The sequence below is a fragment of the Phaethon lepturus genome, unplaced genomic scaffold (genome assembly GCF_000687285.1).
Source record: "Phaethon lepturus isolate BGI_N335 unplaced genomic scaffold, ASM68728v1 scaffold13780, whole genome shotgun sequence".
NCBI lineage: Eukaryota > Metazoa > Chordata > Aves > Phaethontiformes > Phaethontidae > Phaethon > Phaethon lepturus.
In genome coordinates this window covers 1-14063 of record NW_010514105.1, presented here as the reverse complement: position 1 = coordinate 14063, position 14063 = coordinate 1, and the positions used below count along the sequence as shown (strand labels likewise).

The window sequence follows — 14063 nt, the reverse complement described above, 5'->3', positions numbered from 1 at the left end:
GGGCTGGGCAGGGTAGGGTACAGCTCCGCCGCTGGTGTCCGAGCGCTCGCTCCTCAACGACGCTGCCGGGAAACTTGTTAAAAACGAAGTGTGAGCATCCCGGCCGGCGGCTTGCCGACCACCGACATTGCCACTGCTGTGGCCGTACGGCGTTGTCCGCACTTGTGAGGATCCACGCAAACCCCCTCACCTGCACTGGTGGTGGTTAGTGACTTCCAAGGAGGGCACGCTGCAACGTTAAGGGTTTGCTGACAGATTCCAATCTTGCTTCGTTACCTTGGGGTGTCGTTGCAGACTTGCAGCCCGGCAGAGCTGAGGGTCGCAGGAAGGGAGTGTGTGCGCACCACCGGCTGGCATCTCCCCTGAAGCGACTGCTGGCTGTTTCTTCTTGTCCTGTCATCCTTGTGGAGATGCTTGCATCTTCTCCATAACCACCATTTCAGTGTTGGAAAACCACAATCAGATCCAGCTGAGCCTTCTCTTCTCCAGGCTGAACACACCCAGGTCCTTCAGTCTCACTTCCTATGGCAAGTTCTCCACATTTATCCATCTCTGTGGCCCTCCGTGGGACTCTCCAATTTTTCAGTGGCTCACTTAAACTGAGGAAGACCACAGCTGGGCTCAGTCCCACAGGTGTGGACCAGTGAGTGCCAAATAGAGGGGAATAATGGCCTCCCTCCATCTGTTAGTTATGCTCTTGCTGACACAACTTAGGACATGGTTTGCCTTCATGGCTGCAAGGGGCACTGCAGCCCAGCTGCTCAGCTTGCAGGCCACCAGGACTCTCCCAAATCCATTTCAGCAGTGCTACACCCCAGCCAGTCAAAGTCCAGCCTAATCTCAGGCCTTGCTTTTAGAGAAGGTTGGACCGGATGACGGCTCCAGAGATCCCCTCCAGCCTAGCTAGACCTTTCGGTGATCCTGTGATTCAGTGTGTTGTATTTTGGGGAACTGTCGATAACTTGAGTATTATGTCAACTCTGTTTGAAACAAATGTATTTGATTCATTACCATTAATTAAAATGGCAATGGTTGGCCTGCTAGTATTTGCACATTAAAAAAATCTTTTAGACGTACTCCATAATCCAGCATACATATGAGTACTTTCCGACATGATCAGCTTAAAAAAGCTATGTTTAAAGCAGATATAATTTCAATTGCCAAAGCATGATGGAATCATAATTCCTACTGAGCCAAATTACACTGTTAGGTCATTTTTAACAATATATGTTGTCTCAGCAGTGGGTGCAAGACCCAGCTAGGACTCTGATAGATAAAAGCAATCTTTCTGGGGCATTATTTCAAGCATTATTGCATCAGCCTGCCACCCAGACTTTTTGCCAGAAATCGCGAACCCCGTGGCAGTCAGCAGCATGAGATACGCTGCTACCACAGCTGCCACAGTTCACTGTCCAGTTTATTACCTGAAACTGCCAGTGACAATATGTGCATGCTAATATTATCATATGTTAATAACCAAGGCCTGGGCAACTTGAGAGGGCCAAACGTTCGTGGTAGGGCTGAGGAGGAAGAGTGAGGCGACGTAAGGCAGTTTATAACTACCGTAAGACTGCAATAAAGCAGAATCACAGCTAGACCACCGAAATGTACACTAGGCCATGTCTAGCTTCTGGTTTGTACCAGTAAAGCAACCCTGGCAGTGAGAAACCACGCTGAAAGGGTTTCACTGTTTCACTGTGATAGATACTGTCCTGCTGGTCTAAAGGTGTCTCCTGCAGGAGGGCAGGAATCTTCATGGCTTTGTGGACACCACAGGGCTGTTGCTGTATACTGCGGCTGTTAAAGTAATACAGCTTCTGTGGGCTCCCAGGGGCGTAGCCATTAAAGATGGGTAAGGTGAGGTTCATGTTTAACACACGCATATAAGCAAGCGAACAAACACTTTCACAGGTGTATGCTTTTTATCTGTCCTCTCCCAAGTTCTTTGAAATCCATGATTTCTGCTAGCAGCAAACTAGCCATGACTTTTAGTCTCAACAAAACACTCCCAGTCTGTCAATGTGCAACGGAGAGATGGGGAGTTCGGTTTGGTCCATCAGTATCAAAAGCATTCCCAAACTGTATCAGGGCCAAGCAGTAAGTCTCAATGTCTTTCTCACTTCTCAAGTGGGTGTTGAAGTAAACATGGAGCTAAACTGCTGAGCCGGTTGTTGGAACAATGCTTGGGCTCTTTGCAGAGAAATCAATAGATGGAAACCACGTGGATACAGTCATATTGTAAACCAGCTGCTTTTGATAAAACACATAAACATGGGAACATCTTTGCACATACTGATGATCTTTGTATCATGTGCACACACACTATTGTCTGAGGCTTTTACTGACAAGTTCCCATCCTGGGCATGACAAGAAGAGGTACCAGCTCAACTCCTCTGTGCTACAAGTGGTCCTTTGTGCACAGTTCAATGTCAAAATGAACTTCTTGTCCCGTTTCTGATGGTTCTGGGAGAACGTGCCCGGAAGCCTGCATCCTGAGTCCAGTACACAGAAGTGTTAAGAAGTTGCTTATCAAGTTGTTTATCATCTGAAAAGATGGTTGAATATAGACAGGGAAATGTATTTTTCCTCCAATCTCATTCAAAGGACAGGCTGAAACAGCTCTGCTGGACTTTTTAAAACAGTTCAGCTCAGGGCTGAGACATGGCGTGGAAACACTCAGCAGCGGCAGTTAGAAAGCCCTGAAACCCAGGCCAGCAGAGAAGTTGTGGATGCCCCATCCCTGGAAGTGTTCGAGGCCAGGTTGGATGGAGCTTTGAGCAACACGATCTAGTGAAAAATGTCCTTGCACGTGGCAAGTCAGTTGGAACTAGATGATCATTAAAGGTCCCTTCCAACCCAAACTGTTCTGTGAGCCTGTGATCTTAGTGTGGACTGTGTTGGGTGATCCTAAGGGTTGGGTCCTCCTGTTATGAGTAGATTGTGCAAGAGGTTGATGCCTTTGGGGTTTAGCAGAGGAGGGAAATGCAGTCGAGTGTCACTAGTGCAGGGTGTGTGATGTGCAATAAGTGACATCAGTGTCTTTCTATGGGTCTCTGTGGTGGGACTGCTGTGGCCTGTCCTGCCCTCTAGTGCCTGCAGTGTCAGCTCCTTCTGCCACCCCTCCACTCCCCTTGCACCCACATGCACACTCAAGGGATGCCTCTGTGGTTCTGAGCAGGGGCAGGGAGCTTCAGGCCACTGGGCCTCCCACAGGCCACCCTGGGTGCAGAGCTGGCCACTCTGCAGCCTTACCCACCTACCAGGGAGAGCTGCTGCTGGGGTCTCAGGCCAGAGAAAGGAGAGTTGGAGGGGAAGGGCATCAAGAGGTGTCCCTGTGGGGAGCTGGTGTGAGGGATGTGGTGCTCACCCTAGGGCTTGGCTAGCGTGGCTTTCCCAGCCACCTGTATGCCAGCCCTCAATCCACCCTGCCAGCAGCAAGGCCTGTGCTGCACAGCCTGCATGTCTGCTGGTGTCACCCCAGACAGGTGACAGCTACGCCATTGCCCTGCATCCTTCTTCCCCCCCTTACTGTTGCTCATCGGTTTCTGCTTCTTCAGTGACCAACAGGATGCAAGGGGTCCCGTCCTCTGCCACCCTGCCCATGTCTGGGCACTGACTCCAGTGCTCCAGGAGTCAGGAGGCTGAGGAGGATTTTGCACTAGCAGAAATTCCCAGTGGCAGATAACTCCTTGAACTTGAAAAGCTTCAGGAACAGCAGCCTTTGCTCTATTACCTGTTGTATTGGGTTTGTGTGGCAAGGTTTTGGTAGCAGGGGGGCTGAAGGGGGGGCTTCTGTGAGAAGCTGCTAGAAGCTTCCCCTGTGTCTGATAGAATTCAAGTACAATAGAATAATTTGGGTTGGAAGGGACCTTTAAAGGCCATCTAGTCCACCTCCCTTGCAATGAGCAGGGACATCTTCAACTAGATCAGGTTGCCCAGAGGCCCAACAGGACTATTGATGGAAAAATGCCAGTGCAGCATAACACTTCATGGCGGTATGGCCCCATAACAACATAGCCTGTTGCAGCAAACTACCACAGTACACAACACTTGAGTTGTATCTATACATTCTAATGAAGTAAAAATGCAGGGCATACAATTCATTATTTTTTAATAATAATTTACAAATACATAATAATGCCACAACCTATTTAAGTAGAATAATTTAATACTTCAAGTACATTTTCTAGCAATCAATCACAAACCAGCAGTGACAAAAATGAAAATATTCCAGGTGATCATCTTCCTATTCTAAGATTCCAAAACCAAATATTCAAGTCAGCGTTTGTTTGAATCTTTTCAGGAATGATCCATGGCAGTCCTCTAGATTATGATAAGTCTCCTGTAAATATGTGACAAAGCAATCATTCAATAATGAGGAATCCTTAAAACTGACATATAGCGTTCCAAAAATTACAATTCTCATAAATCATGTCACAAAGCCATTTTATTTCTCTAGATAAAATTAGCCTGATTATTATATTTATCTATTTATCTAATCATTTACATGATTCACCTGAAGTTGTGACAGGAGTCTCTATCACCACGGGAAAAAAAAACAATGCAAAATCTTTGTTCTACTGAAATTGAGGTAAACCTCCCGCTGACTTCAATGCCTAAACCAGAGTTTCATTTCAAGCCTTCATTTCCACTCATGTGCATAAAAATAAATTCTTCTTAGAAACTTACAGACAGATGTAGGGAGTACTGACTACCTTCATTTCACACACGTAATGCATTTTGCTGGATGCTTTGATGAATCAATCATAAATGAAAAAGCAAGCACACTTTGTTGAAATACTGTCAACTTAGCAGAGGAGGAGCTTACAAAGGAATATTCCAGCTTTGAAAAGCATCCATGGGTGTGTCTGGCTGTAGTCTGGGCTACGTGACTCCAGACAGTCAGTTTTAACACATTTATATTACATCAAACCACTGAGTGGATTTGTTGGTGGTTACATCTTATTACTTCTGATTTTCAACTACCTACAGAGTGAGGTAAATACCTGACACCTTCCAAAGGAGCTTTTCCATGTGAACAACAGCTGCCCTGATTATCACTGGCTGCCCTAGCCCAGGATGGAGGGAAGGCAGGGTCTGACTGTGAAGCCACACGTACAAGTGGTCCAGTGAAGAAGTCTGGATGTCCCTCTTGAGGGTACAAGTCGTGGAGCAGGTACTTGTCTCTTCAGGTGTTATTTCTGACATCCCACTCTCAGACTGGGATCCGGCCTGCTGGAGTAGCACACATCTCCTCTGAACTGCAGAGAGGAGGTAGCACAAAGCAGTCTGGACAAGGCAGGACTTTTTTCACAGGTGCAGCTAGCAAGGAAACGGTGTTGCTGCAATAAAGCCACAGATGTACTTCTATGAGGGGGAATGCCCCACTTGTGGAGTTGGCCTATGAACAGATAGATACGTGTGGCTGTGCAGGCACATTTTGTCAGTCATGTCTGGTACCATTTCCAGTGAACCAGCAGGAAAGGAGGATTACAAAGAAAACCGAGCCTGGACTTAGTGCGTGGCTCCAGCCACTCACTAGTGCTCCGGGAGTCAGGAGGCTGAGGAGGATTTTGCACTGGCAGAAATTCCCAGTGGCAGATAACTCCTTGAACTTGAAGAGCTTCAGGAACAGCAGCCTTCACTCTATTACCTGCTGTATTGGCTTTGCGTGGCAAGGTTTTGGTAGCAGGGGGGCTGTAGAGGCGGGCTTCTGTGAGAAGCTGCTAGAAGCTTCCCCTGTGTCTGATAGAGCTTTTCACAGGTGCAGCTAGCAAGGAAACGGTGTTGCTGCAATAAAGCCACAGATGTACTTCTATGAGGGGGAATGCCCCACTTGTGGAGTTGGCCTATGAACAGATAGATACGTGTGGCTGTGCAGGCACATTTTGTCAGTCATGTCTGGTACCATTTCCAGTGAACCAGCAGGAAAGGAGGATTACAAAGAAAACCGAGCCTGGACTTAGTGCGTGGCTCCAGCCACTCACTAGTGCTCCGGGAGTCAGGAGGCTGAGGAGGATTTTGCACTGGCAGAAATTCCCAGTGGCAGATAACTCCTTGAACTTGAAGAGCTTCAGGAACAGCAGCCTTCACTCTATTACCTGCTGTATTGGCTTTGCGTGGCAAGGTTTTGGTAGCAGGGGGGCTGTAGAGGCGGGCTTCTGTGAGAAGCTGCTAGAAGCTTCCCCTGTGTCTGATAGAGCCAATGCCAGCTGGCTCCAAGACGGACCCACTTCTGGCCAAGGCCAAACCCATGAGCAACGGTGGTAGCAGCTCTAGGATCACAGAGTTAAGAGGGGAAAAAAAAAATGGGATGTGGCATTTGCAGCCAGAGAGAGGAGTGAGAATATGTGAGAGGAACACCTCTGCAGACACCAAGGTCAATGAAGAAGGAGGGGAAGGAGGTGTTCCAGGTGTTGGAGCAGAGATTCCTCTGCAGCCCAGGGTGAAGACCCTAGTGAGGCAGGCTGTCTCCCTGCAGCCCATGGAGCTCCACACTGGAGCAGATAGATAGCCACCTGCAGCTCATGGAGGACCCCATGCCAGAGCAGGTGGATGCCTGAAGGAGGCTGTGACCTCAGGGGAAGCCCATGCAGGAGGAGGTTTGCTGGCAGACTTGTGACCCATGCTGGAGCAGTCTGTTCCTGAAGGACTGCACCCTGCGGAAGGGACCCAGGCTGGAGAAGTTTGTGAAGAACTGTAGCCTGTGGGAAGAACCCATGTTGGAGAAGTTTGTGGAGGACTGTCTCCTGTGGGAGGGACCCCATGCTGGAGCAGGGGAAGTGTGTGATGAGTCCTCCACTGAGGAGCAAGGAGCAGCAGAAACGTCTGATGAACTGAGCGCAACCCCCATTCCCTGTCCCCTTGCACAGCTCAGAGGGAGGATGTAGAGAAAATCGGGAGTGAAATTGAGCCTGGGAAGAAGGGGAGGGTGGGGGGAAGGTGTTTGAAGATTTGGTTTTAGTTCTCATTATCCTACTCTGATTTGATTGGTAATAAATTAAATTAATTTCCCCCAAGTCGAGTCTGTTTTCCCTGTAACTGTAATTACTGAATGATCTCTCCCTGTCCTTATCTTGACCCACAAGCCTTTTGTTAGATTTTCTCTGCCCTGTCCAGTTGAGGAGGGGAGTGACAGAGCAGCTTTGGTGGGCACCTGGCATCCAGCATGAGTCAACCCACCACACCTGCTGAGATGTCCATCCAAGTTTGTTAGGAAAGAAGAGACTAACGTGAGTGAAAATAAATTTATCTAAGTGCCATAGCAGCTACCTTTCAAAATAGGGAAAGTAAGGAAATCCTGTTCTGAGAATCAAAGCACTTGCAAAGGTTATTAGCATGCTCTCAGTGTCCTTCTCATGACCTTCTAGCATGAAGTGTGGGACAGCATTACTTTTCAACTGTAAACATCCCAGGTTTTTGATGGATTGGATTGTGTAGAAGGGGTTAGAATTTCACTGCCATTCATGGCACTATTAACCTCTCTCTTCATTCTTACAGCCTGAAATCAGCAATGTCATCATATGGAAAACATGCTTTAATGCTTTACTGTTGCTTGGGTTCATCCTTCAGTACGGCTTGGGCACAAGATTTGTAAATAGATAGGAATTAGTTTCTTCTTTCTCCATTTACTTGATGACTTGCCTGCTTGTTACTCGGTTTCCAGATCCTCTGTTCCTGCTTGATCTGATTCTTCTAACTGAAAAGAGATGTGACGTGAAGGCTGTTCCTCAGCAACAGGTTGGTCGGTCTCTTCTTCCTCTGTGACTGGTTGGTCAGCAGCATCTGTCTCACCGGCCACCTGGGGTGCTGCATCTGTTGGCCTGGGCTCTTCAGCAGGTGCCTCTATCTGATCAGACAGAGGTTTATGGCTAAATGCATCTAAGCGTTTTTCAACCACTGTACAAATCAAGGCTGAAACAGAGAAAGCCACCATTAACAAACATGGAGGAAAAAACCCTGTAATTTTAGATTTTTATTATATATTACTGACCTATAACTTCTTAAATAGGGAAAACACCCTGAAATAACAGTAAAAATGAAAGAATACTTGAATGAGAAAAAACATCCCTGCTGCTGTAGCCTAGTTCTAGCCTGACAAGCTGTTTACACTGAAGTCAGCGATTTGAAAGGGTTCACCTGGATTGTTTTGTTGATTTCCTCACAGTTGTTCCTGACTTTTGGAGCGGGTCACCCCACCAGGAACCAGGACTAGTCAGGTTGCACACAGAATGATGGTTTTGGCAGTGGAAAATACTGAAGCTATGGGAGTCATCAAAAGATTTTCTCTTTCTTAAAGCAGCTGTAAAGCACCTACTCTTTATTATTTTTGCTGTTTAGAAAATTCAGAAATTTTTCTAAACACTATACCCCTTCCAAGTCAATAAACACAACAACAACAAAAAAAAAATCAACAATCACTTTGATATACAACAATGAAAGAAGAGAGATTTAACACAGAAAATGGGACAACATACAGGTACTAAAAAGAGCTTCATTGTTAATTCATGGGTTGACATTCATGCAAGTAAAAGAAGGTCTTCTCTGAGGGGACAAACATAACCACCTTACACGGTGAGTGCTTCCCTTGTAGCTCATAGCTCTTTTACTGGATGGTGCAAATAAAATTCTTTAAGTAGCCCCTTCATTCAAATAGGTTAAAAATGGATCCTTAGAGTTTTTTCCTATGCTTCTGCATAAGCAGGGAGGGTGGAAAGAAGCCACAAAGTATCTCAGCCAAGGCTGTGTCTGCCTCTACAAAAACCTGGAGAATGCAATCTGCAGTTCCTTTTGCAGAGATTATGTTTACTCAACAGTAGGTGATTGGGTATAAATCAGGAAATACAGAGGGTAAATAGCAAAACAGGGGCTGCTGATATTAGCCTGCTCCAGCTGCTCTGTGTATCTTAGAATTGGTGCAAGACTGTGATATCTTGTAAAAATTCAACAGAAAGATTTGACAGGAATATGATAAGACAGTCTTGTCAACAGTATATCCTGCAGTAGCATTCTCCTTGGGATGTTTATTCAGTAGTCACATAAAACACTTCTTACTTAACAGGAGAGAAAATTCCCTCCACCCTGAAGAGCTACATGAAGAAGTGATTCTTGAGTGTACATACTGGCACATATGTCATAGGATAAAATGCCTAACAGACCAGCTGTAATTATCCAAATTATACCTTCACAAAGGAAATTCGGGGTCCTTGATAAACTGAAAATAAACCCAAAGGAAACAAACAATTGTAATTCAAGTGCAAAATCACAGCAGGAGGAAAACCATAGGAATGAAAGATGTAATGCAAGTATAAAAAGTGGTTTGATCTAGGACCACCATGTTGCCACACGCATTCATCATAATTTTATGTTTCTACACAAGACAGAGTTTAGATTGTTCAGGTGTTTCAACTGCAGATTCTGAAGGCTGACTAATAAAAGAACCTGAATACTTAGCTTGAACTAGCTCCCCAAAAGACTGATATTTTAATCTATTTCAAAAGCAAGGATGTGATTACTGACTGCTGAGGAGGTAAGCCCTTGTTTTGATGAAAAGTGCTGGTCCTCCCCCTTTCATGTAGGTATTACTCCATAGCTCAGGGAGCTTACACAAACAAGTTAAGAGACTTTCATGGTATACACATGGTTGGAAGACAGGATGGGCTTTTCTGTTCCCACTGGCACAGTCAGGCACACTACAGAGAAGAGCACAGCAATCGTGGCTGTGTTACACATGAGAAATGCAAGTTTTATAGCAGAGAAAAGAATTGGTGTTCTTTAACCATCCTGCTCCTGCCAAATGTATTGTACCTCCCAGCATCAATACATCTCAAAGAGTATAAAGCCAGCAGAGAAAGAACAGTGCAGCATGACTGACACTTCTATTATTTCAGCTGAAAATGAATTACCTAGGTGTATGTAATATTCCAACATTAAAAACATTTTTAAATCGTAAAAAACCCACAAAGCACCATGGGTACTTGGAGTTCTGCTAAAATTACACCTGCTACCTTAATCCACAATGACCCTCTAAACGTTATGTTTGTTACATTCCAGGATTTTGTAACTTACAGTCAAGCATTGTCCTCCCCAGAATCTTCCTCTCTAGTGCTTCTTCCACTTGTGTCATCAGCCACGGAAGGAATTCTGTCTCGATATCTGTAAGAATTTGGCAGGAAAGAAGGAAGAAAGAAAAAATGTCTTTTTATTAAGGGTGAATGACATGATCTTGGGGCTGTTTTTCATTTGCTATGATCATTAAGAGATGAACATCCTTGCCAAAAGACGCTCGCTTTGCAAGATCCAGATGAAACCTCTCAGGTGTTGTTGGGTTTCTTATCTCCTGCCTCTCTTAGAGAGGTTCCTCATTGTTATGGACTCATGTCAGAGTCCTCTCATTGCAGTGATTTTCATTCAAAGGTGTCTGGCACCCTTGAAGGGCTAGCACAGATGAGATACACAGTAATGTTCTAGCAAGATGAAAATAACTATCCTGAACAAGTCAGGAGAATAACATTTCCTGCCTTGCTTTCCAAAGACGTCTGGCTTCTGATCTGCTGAAAGCATTTGTTCTCTCTGACTACAGAGCTATTGCTCATCCATGTATTTCTCAAATCATGCTCTTTGTACACAGTGGTCCCAAAGCCTACCTACCCTGTTTGCAAAATGCACTCAGTTTATGCATTTGGTCCATGACTCATTCTGAAGAGAGTATATCCATTCCAAAGATGTTGTCCAGCCACCTGTGCTGGGCCTGGGGAAATGGGGTGCAGCGAGGTAGCCCATAAGAAATGCTGCTGATTCTAAAAGCTTGGAAGTTACTGATGTACAATTCCAAAATTATATTCAGGGCCTAATTCTAACTGACTGATATCTCCCTTGCTCTTTAACAAAGATAATCTTTAACTAAGATTCACAATGACATACAGATTTCTTTGCCTCTCCTATCAAAATACATTTACTTCAATTTGGATCTCTCTCTGTGCTCTACCAATCCTAACCACCCATTCCTTTCTCTCCATTTCAAAAGCAGCTCTTCTCATTGTAACAGTCAGCTCTTGCGTGTTCTTAACTACAGATGACTGATAATGTTTGTTTTAAAAATTTGAGTTTGAACATGATCTGTTCAGCCTCAAATGTAAATTAATAAAGTCTTATCACATTATTCTAAATAATAGGAAAATAAGGTATGTTTTATGGTTGGTTTGACCTTTATGTTACTCAGTTCACATGTTAATAAAATAAAATACAAACCTCTTTCTATAGGGTCATAAAAAAACCCACTCTCACGAAGATTGTTGAAGACTGAGGGAATGAGATCAGCCAAGTAATGCTGAGCAAATGCCCGAGCTGCAATTTTCTCTGTGGTCTCTTTCTGTTTCTGCAGCATTTGCATGTGCTGGAGTTTGCGACGTTCCTGTCAAGGCAATATTGCATGTAAAACCTTCAGGCCTTTAGCTGTTACTTCTTTGATCTAGACTGTGAAGAACGATCACAGTGTGAGAGTTATAAATAGCAAAGATAATCAAGAGTACTGATACTTACGGTCTCTACTTGGTATTTGCAGCCTCTAACTTTCAAAAAAACTCCTCACATGAAAGACTGAAAACAACCTTGTATTCAATCTATAGAGTACTAAAATCCACAAGGACTAGAGAGAAATGTGTTCCTTTGGTATATCTTTTCTGATTTTGGCAAATCTGTAAGATAAAGGCCTTGTAGCTGGCCAAATGAAACCCTCCCCTGTTACCTTAGTATGCCTTTATCTCATGACTCTCTGCTTTATTTTTGCAGATGAATCTGACTGTTGGACTTGGAAAGAGATGAAGTTGGGTCAGGATTTCATGAACTTTTCGTTTTTGCAATTTTATACGCTAATTGGTAGAAGAAAAGATTAAAACTCAAATGCATCCAGCAAAACATTAAAAAACCCAAATATATAAGACTTATGAATAGTGAGTAATTAAGACTTGCCCTTTCTGTTTATTCCTATTTACTACATAGTATGAATATATCTTAATACTTGGAGATCTTCAGACGTATGTGTGCACATGCAGTAGTTACTTTCAAGCACTGGGACTATTCATTTAGCAGTAATTCTAATGAAGAGGCTTGTGTAACAGCTGCACAGGGTACAAGAGGAAAATGCTGTTGAGTTTGGCCTCTTGATCAGGTGTTCGAGTACACCAGGTCACTGGAGCATGACTGCTTCCAATAAACACAACAGCATGGTGCTGGTGCATGAGAGCAAATGGCAGACTGCAGCTGTATGGCACCAAAATACTTTGAGGAATATCAAACTTGACAGTATGCTTTTGAGCACATCCAGCTTATTTCACAGCTTGTCTTTCAGTACTGGCAATGGTTTTCTCTCTTCTGACGAGCAGTCAGGCAGGCCTGTTTTGCTTTTAGGAAGTCCTACCTTCTCCTCTCTGTATCGCCTGTCCTGCTCTTCCAGGCGCTGTACTTCAGCAAGCTCTGCATTACGCAGCTCTGCATAGGCACGCTGACGTGCCCACAGCTGGGCCAGCTCTTCTTCCTCCATGACTTCCAGCAAAGCTTGCTCAACCGTCTTCCCAATCAACACCTCCAGGATTGGCTTGACTTCAACGTCAAAGTCAAACAACTGAGGATGGGAGCAAGGGAAACAGAGATAAATGACCCTTGTTCACAGTCATTCTCAACACCTTGGCAAGGAGAAAGGAGGATGAACAAAGCCCTTATGCTGAAGGCAGGGCTGAGAAGTGCAGGTGGGGGGCCAGTGTCAGCTAAGGCAGAAGCATGAATGCAGCTGGGGCTAAGAGGGGCAGGCTGGAGTGAGACACCACACACCTGACCACAGCCGCAGTGGGGGCACTGCCAAGGAGAAGCAGAGCACTCACCTGGACCCTATTTTTGCTCACCTCTGGGTTCCCAACCCCTTCTCTGGCTGGACACTATTTCCACAGGGCAGAGCTTTTCTCAGCATTGTAGTAGCATTTCTCGGTTCTTAGCTGAAAGCAGCAGAACCAGTGCACATGGAGAAGCACCTTCTTGTAATTTTGCACTTAACTTCAAAGCAAACATTGGGGACTTTTTTTTTTTTTTTTGCATGTCCTGTGAGGATAAGTTCCTTTCTGTTTCTGCCTCAATTTTGCATCAGAAGTGTGTTTTGTATGGCAGATCTTTTGACAGCACTTGTGGACCTCACTTTGCTTTCATACCTCTCCTTCTTCTATTTGCGTGGCCACATCTCTTCCTGTTTTGGCTGGTATGAAGAGTGGAGTAGGTGGTCTGTCCAAAAATGCATCTGTTTGACACTCTGTATCAACCTCTATTATCCGGTCACTAAGCTCTTCCAAATACAGCTCTACAAACAACAGCGCAACAAACTCTGTAAGTTGAGTTATTTTTATTTTAACTCTCAACTGTTCTTGATGACTGTACAGGGTGAATATAGATGACTGTACAGAGTGCAATAAAGTGTCTTCTATAAAGATTATAAATTAAAAAAAGACACCTCAGCTTAACACATAGATCAGTTGGCTGCACAGGCTATCTGATGCCGTGTTCCCTGAAATTTCTGGTGCATTTCTTGGAAGAGATTCCTAAAAGGGCATTTCACTCAGTAGGTTTCAAAAGCCAGAGTCTCGCGCCTTTCAGCCCTCCTTGCAGTATAAACAAGGTAGAGTCAAGGGGATAGGACAACTTCAAAAAAGCATAATGATTGCCTATCGACTAATGAGTAATATTGAAAACATACATTTTTCTCCATTGTATGTGGCAAAACAGCACACTGTATCTGTTGGGTTTAAAGAATGATATCTGACTTCTGGCCCCACCAGAAGTGGCCCTGAAGTAACCACACATCTGTAACAGCATGTGCTTGATTTGACTTGTAACTGTCTGTCTCCTACTGCAGAGATAAATAGACTGACTCAGAAAATAAGGTCTGTGGAGTACTTAAAATTGTCTGCACTAGTCACTGGGAAGGATACGAGACCAAGACTTCCACACTAGATGGCCTCCTTCCATGTCCAACAGTATTTCACAGAAACACAGAATCATTAAGGTTGAAAAGGACCTTC

The 14063-nt window shown here is 44.6% G+C and overlaps 1 protein-coding gene across 1 annotated transcript; it reads right to left on the bottom strand.

Annotated features, from left to right (window-relative positions):
- Positions 1-7651: 7651 nt before the first annotated feature.
- Positions 7652-13345, bottom strand: RSPH3 (radial spoke 3 homolog (Chlamydomonas); the record flags this gene model as incomplete). The annotated part of the gene is made up of 5 exons (XM_010292045.1): positions 7652-7914; positions 10069-10155; positions 11251-11413; positions 12419-12622; positions 13200-13345. Coding segments are annotated over 5 exons (863 nt in total), but the record flags the coding sequence as incomplete, so codon positions are not given.
- Positions 13346-14063: the final 718 nt, after the last annotated feature.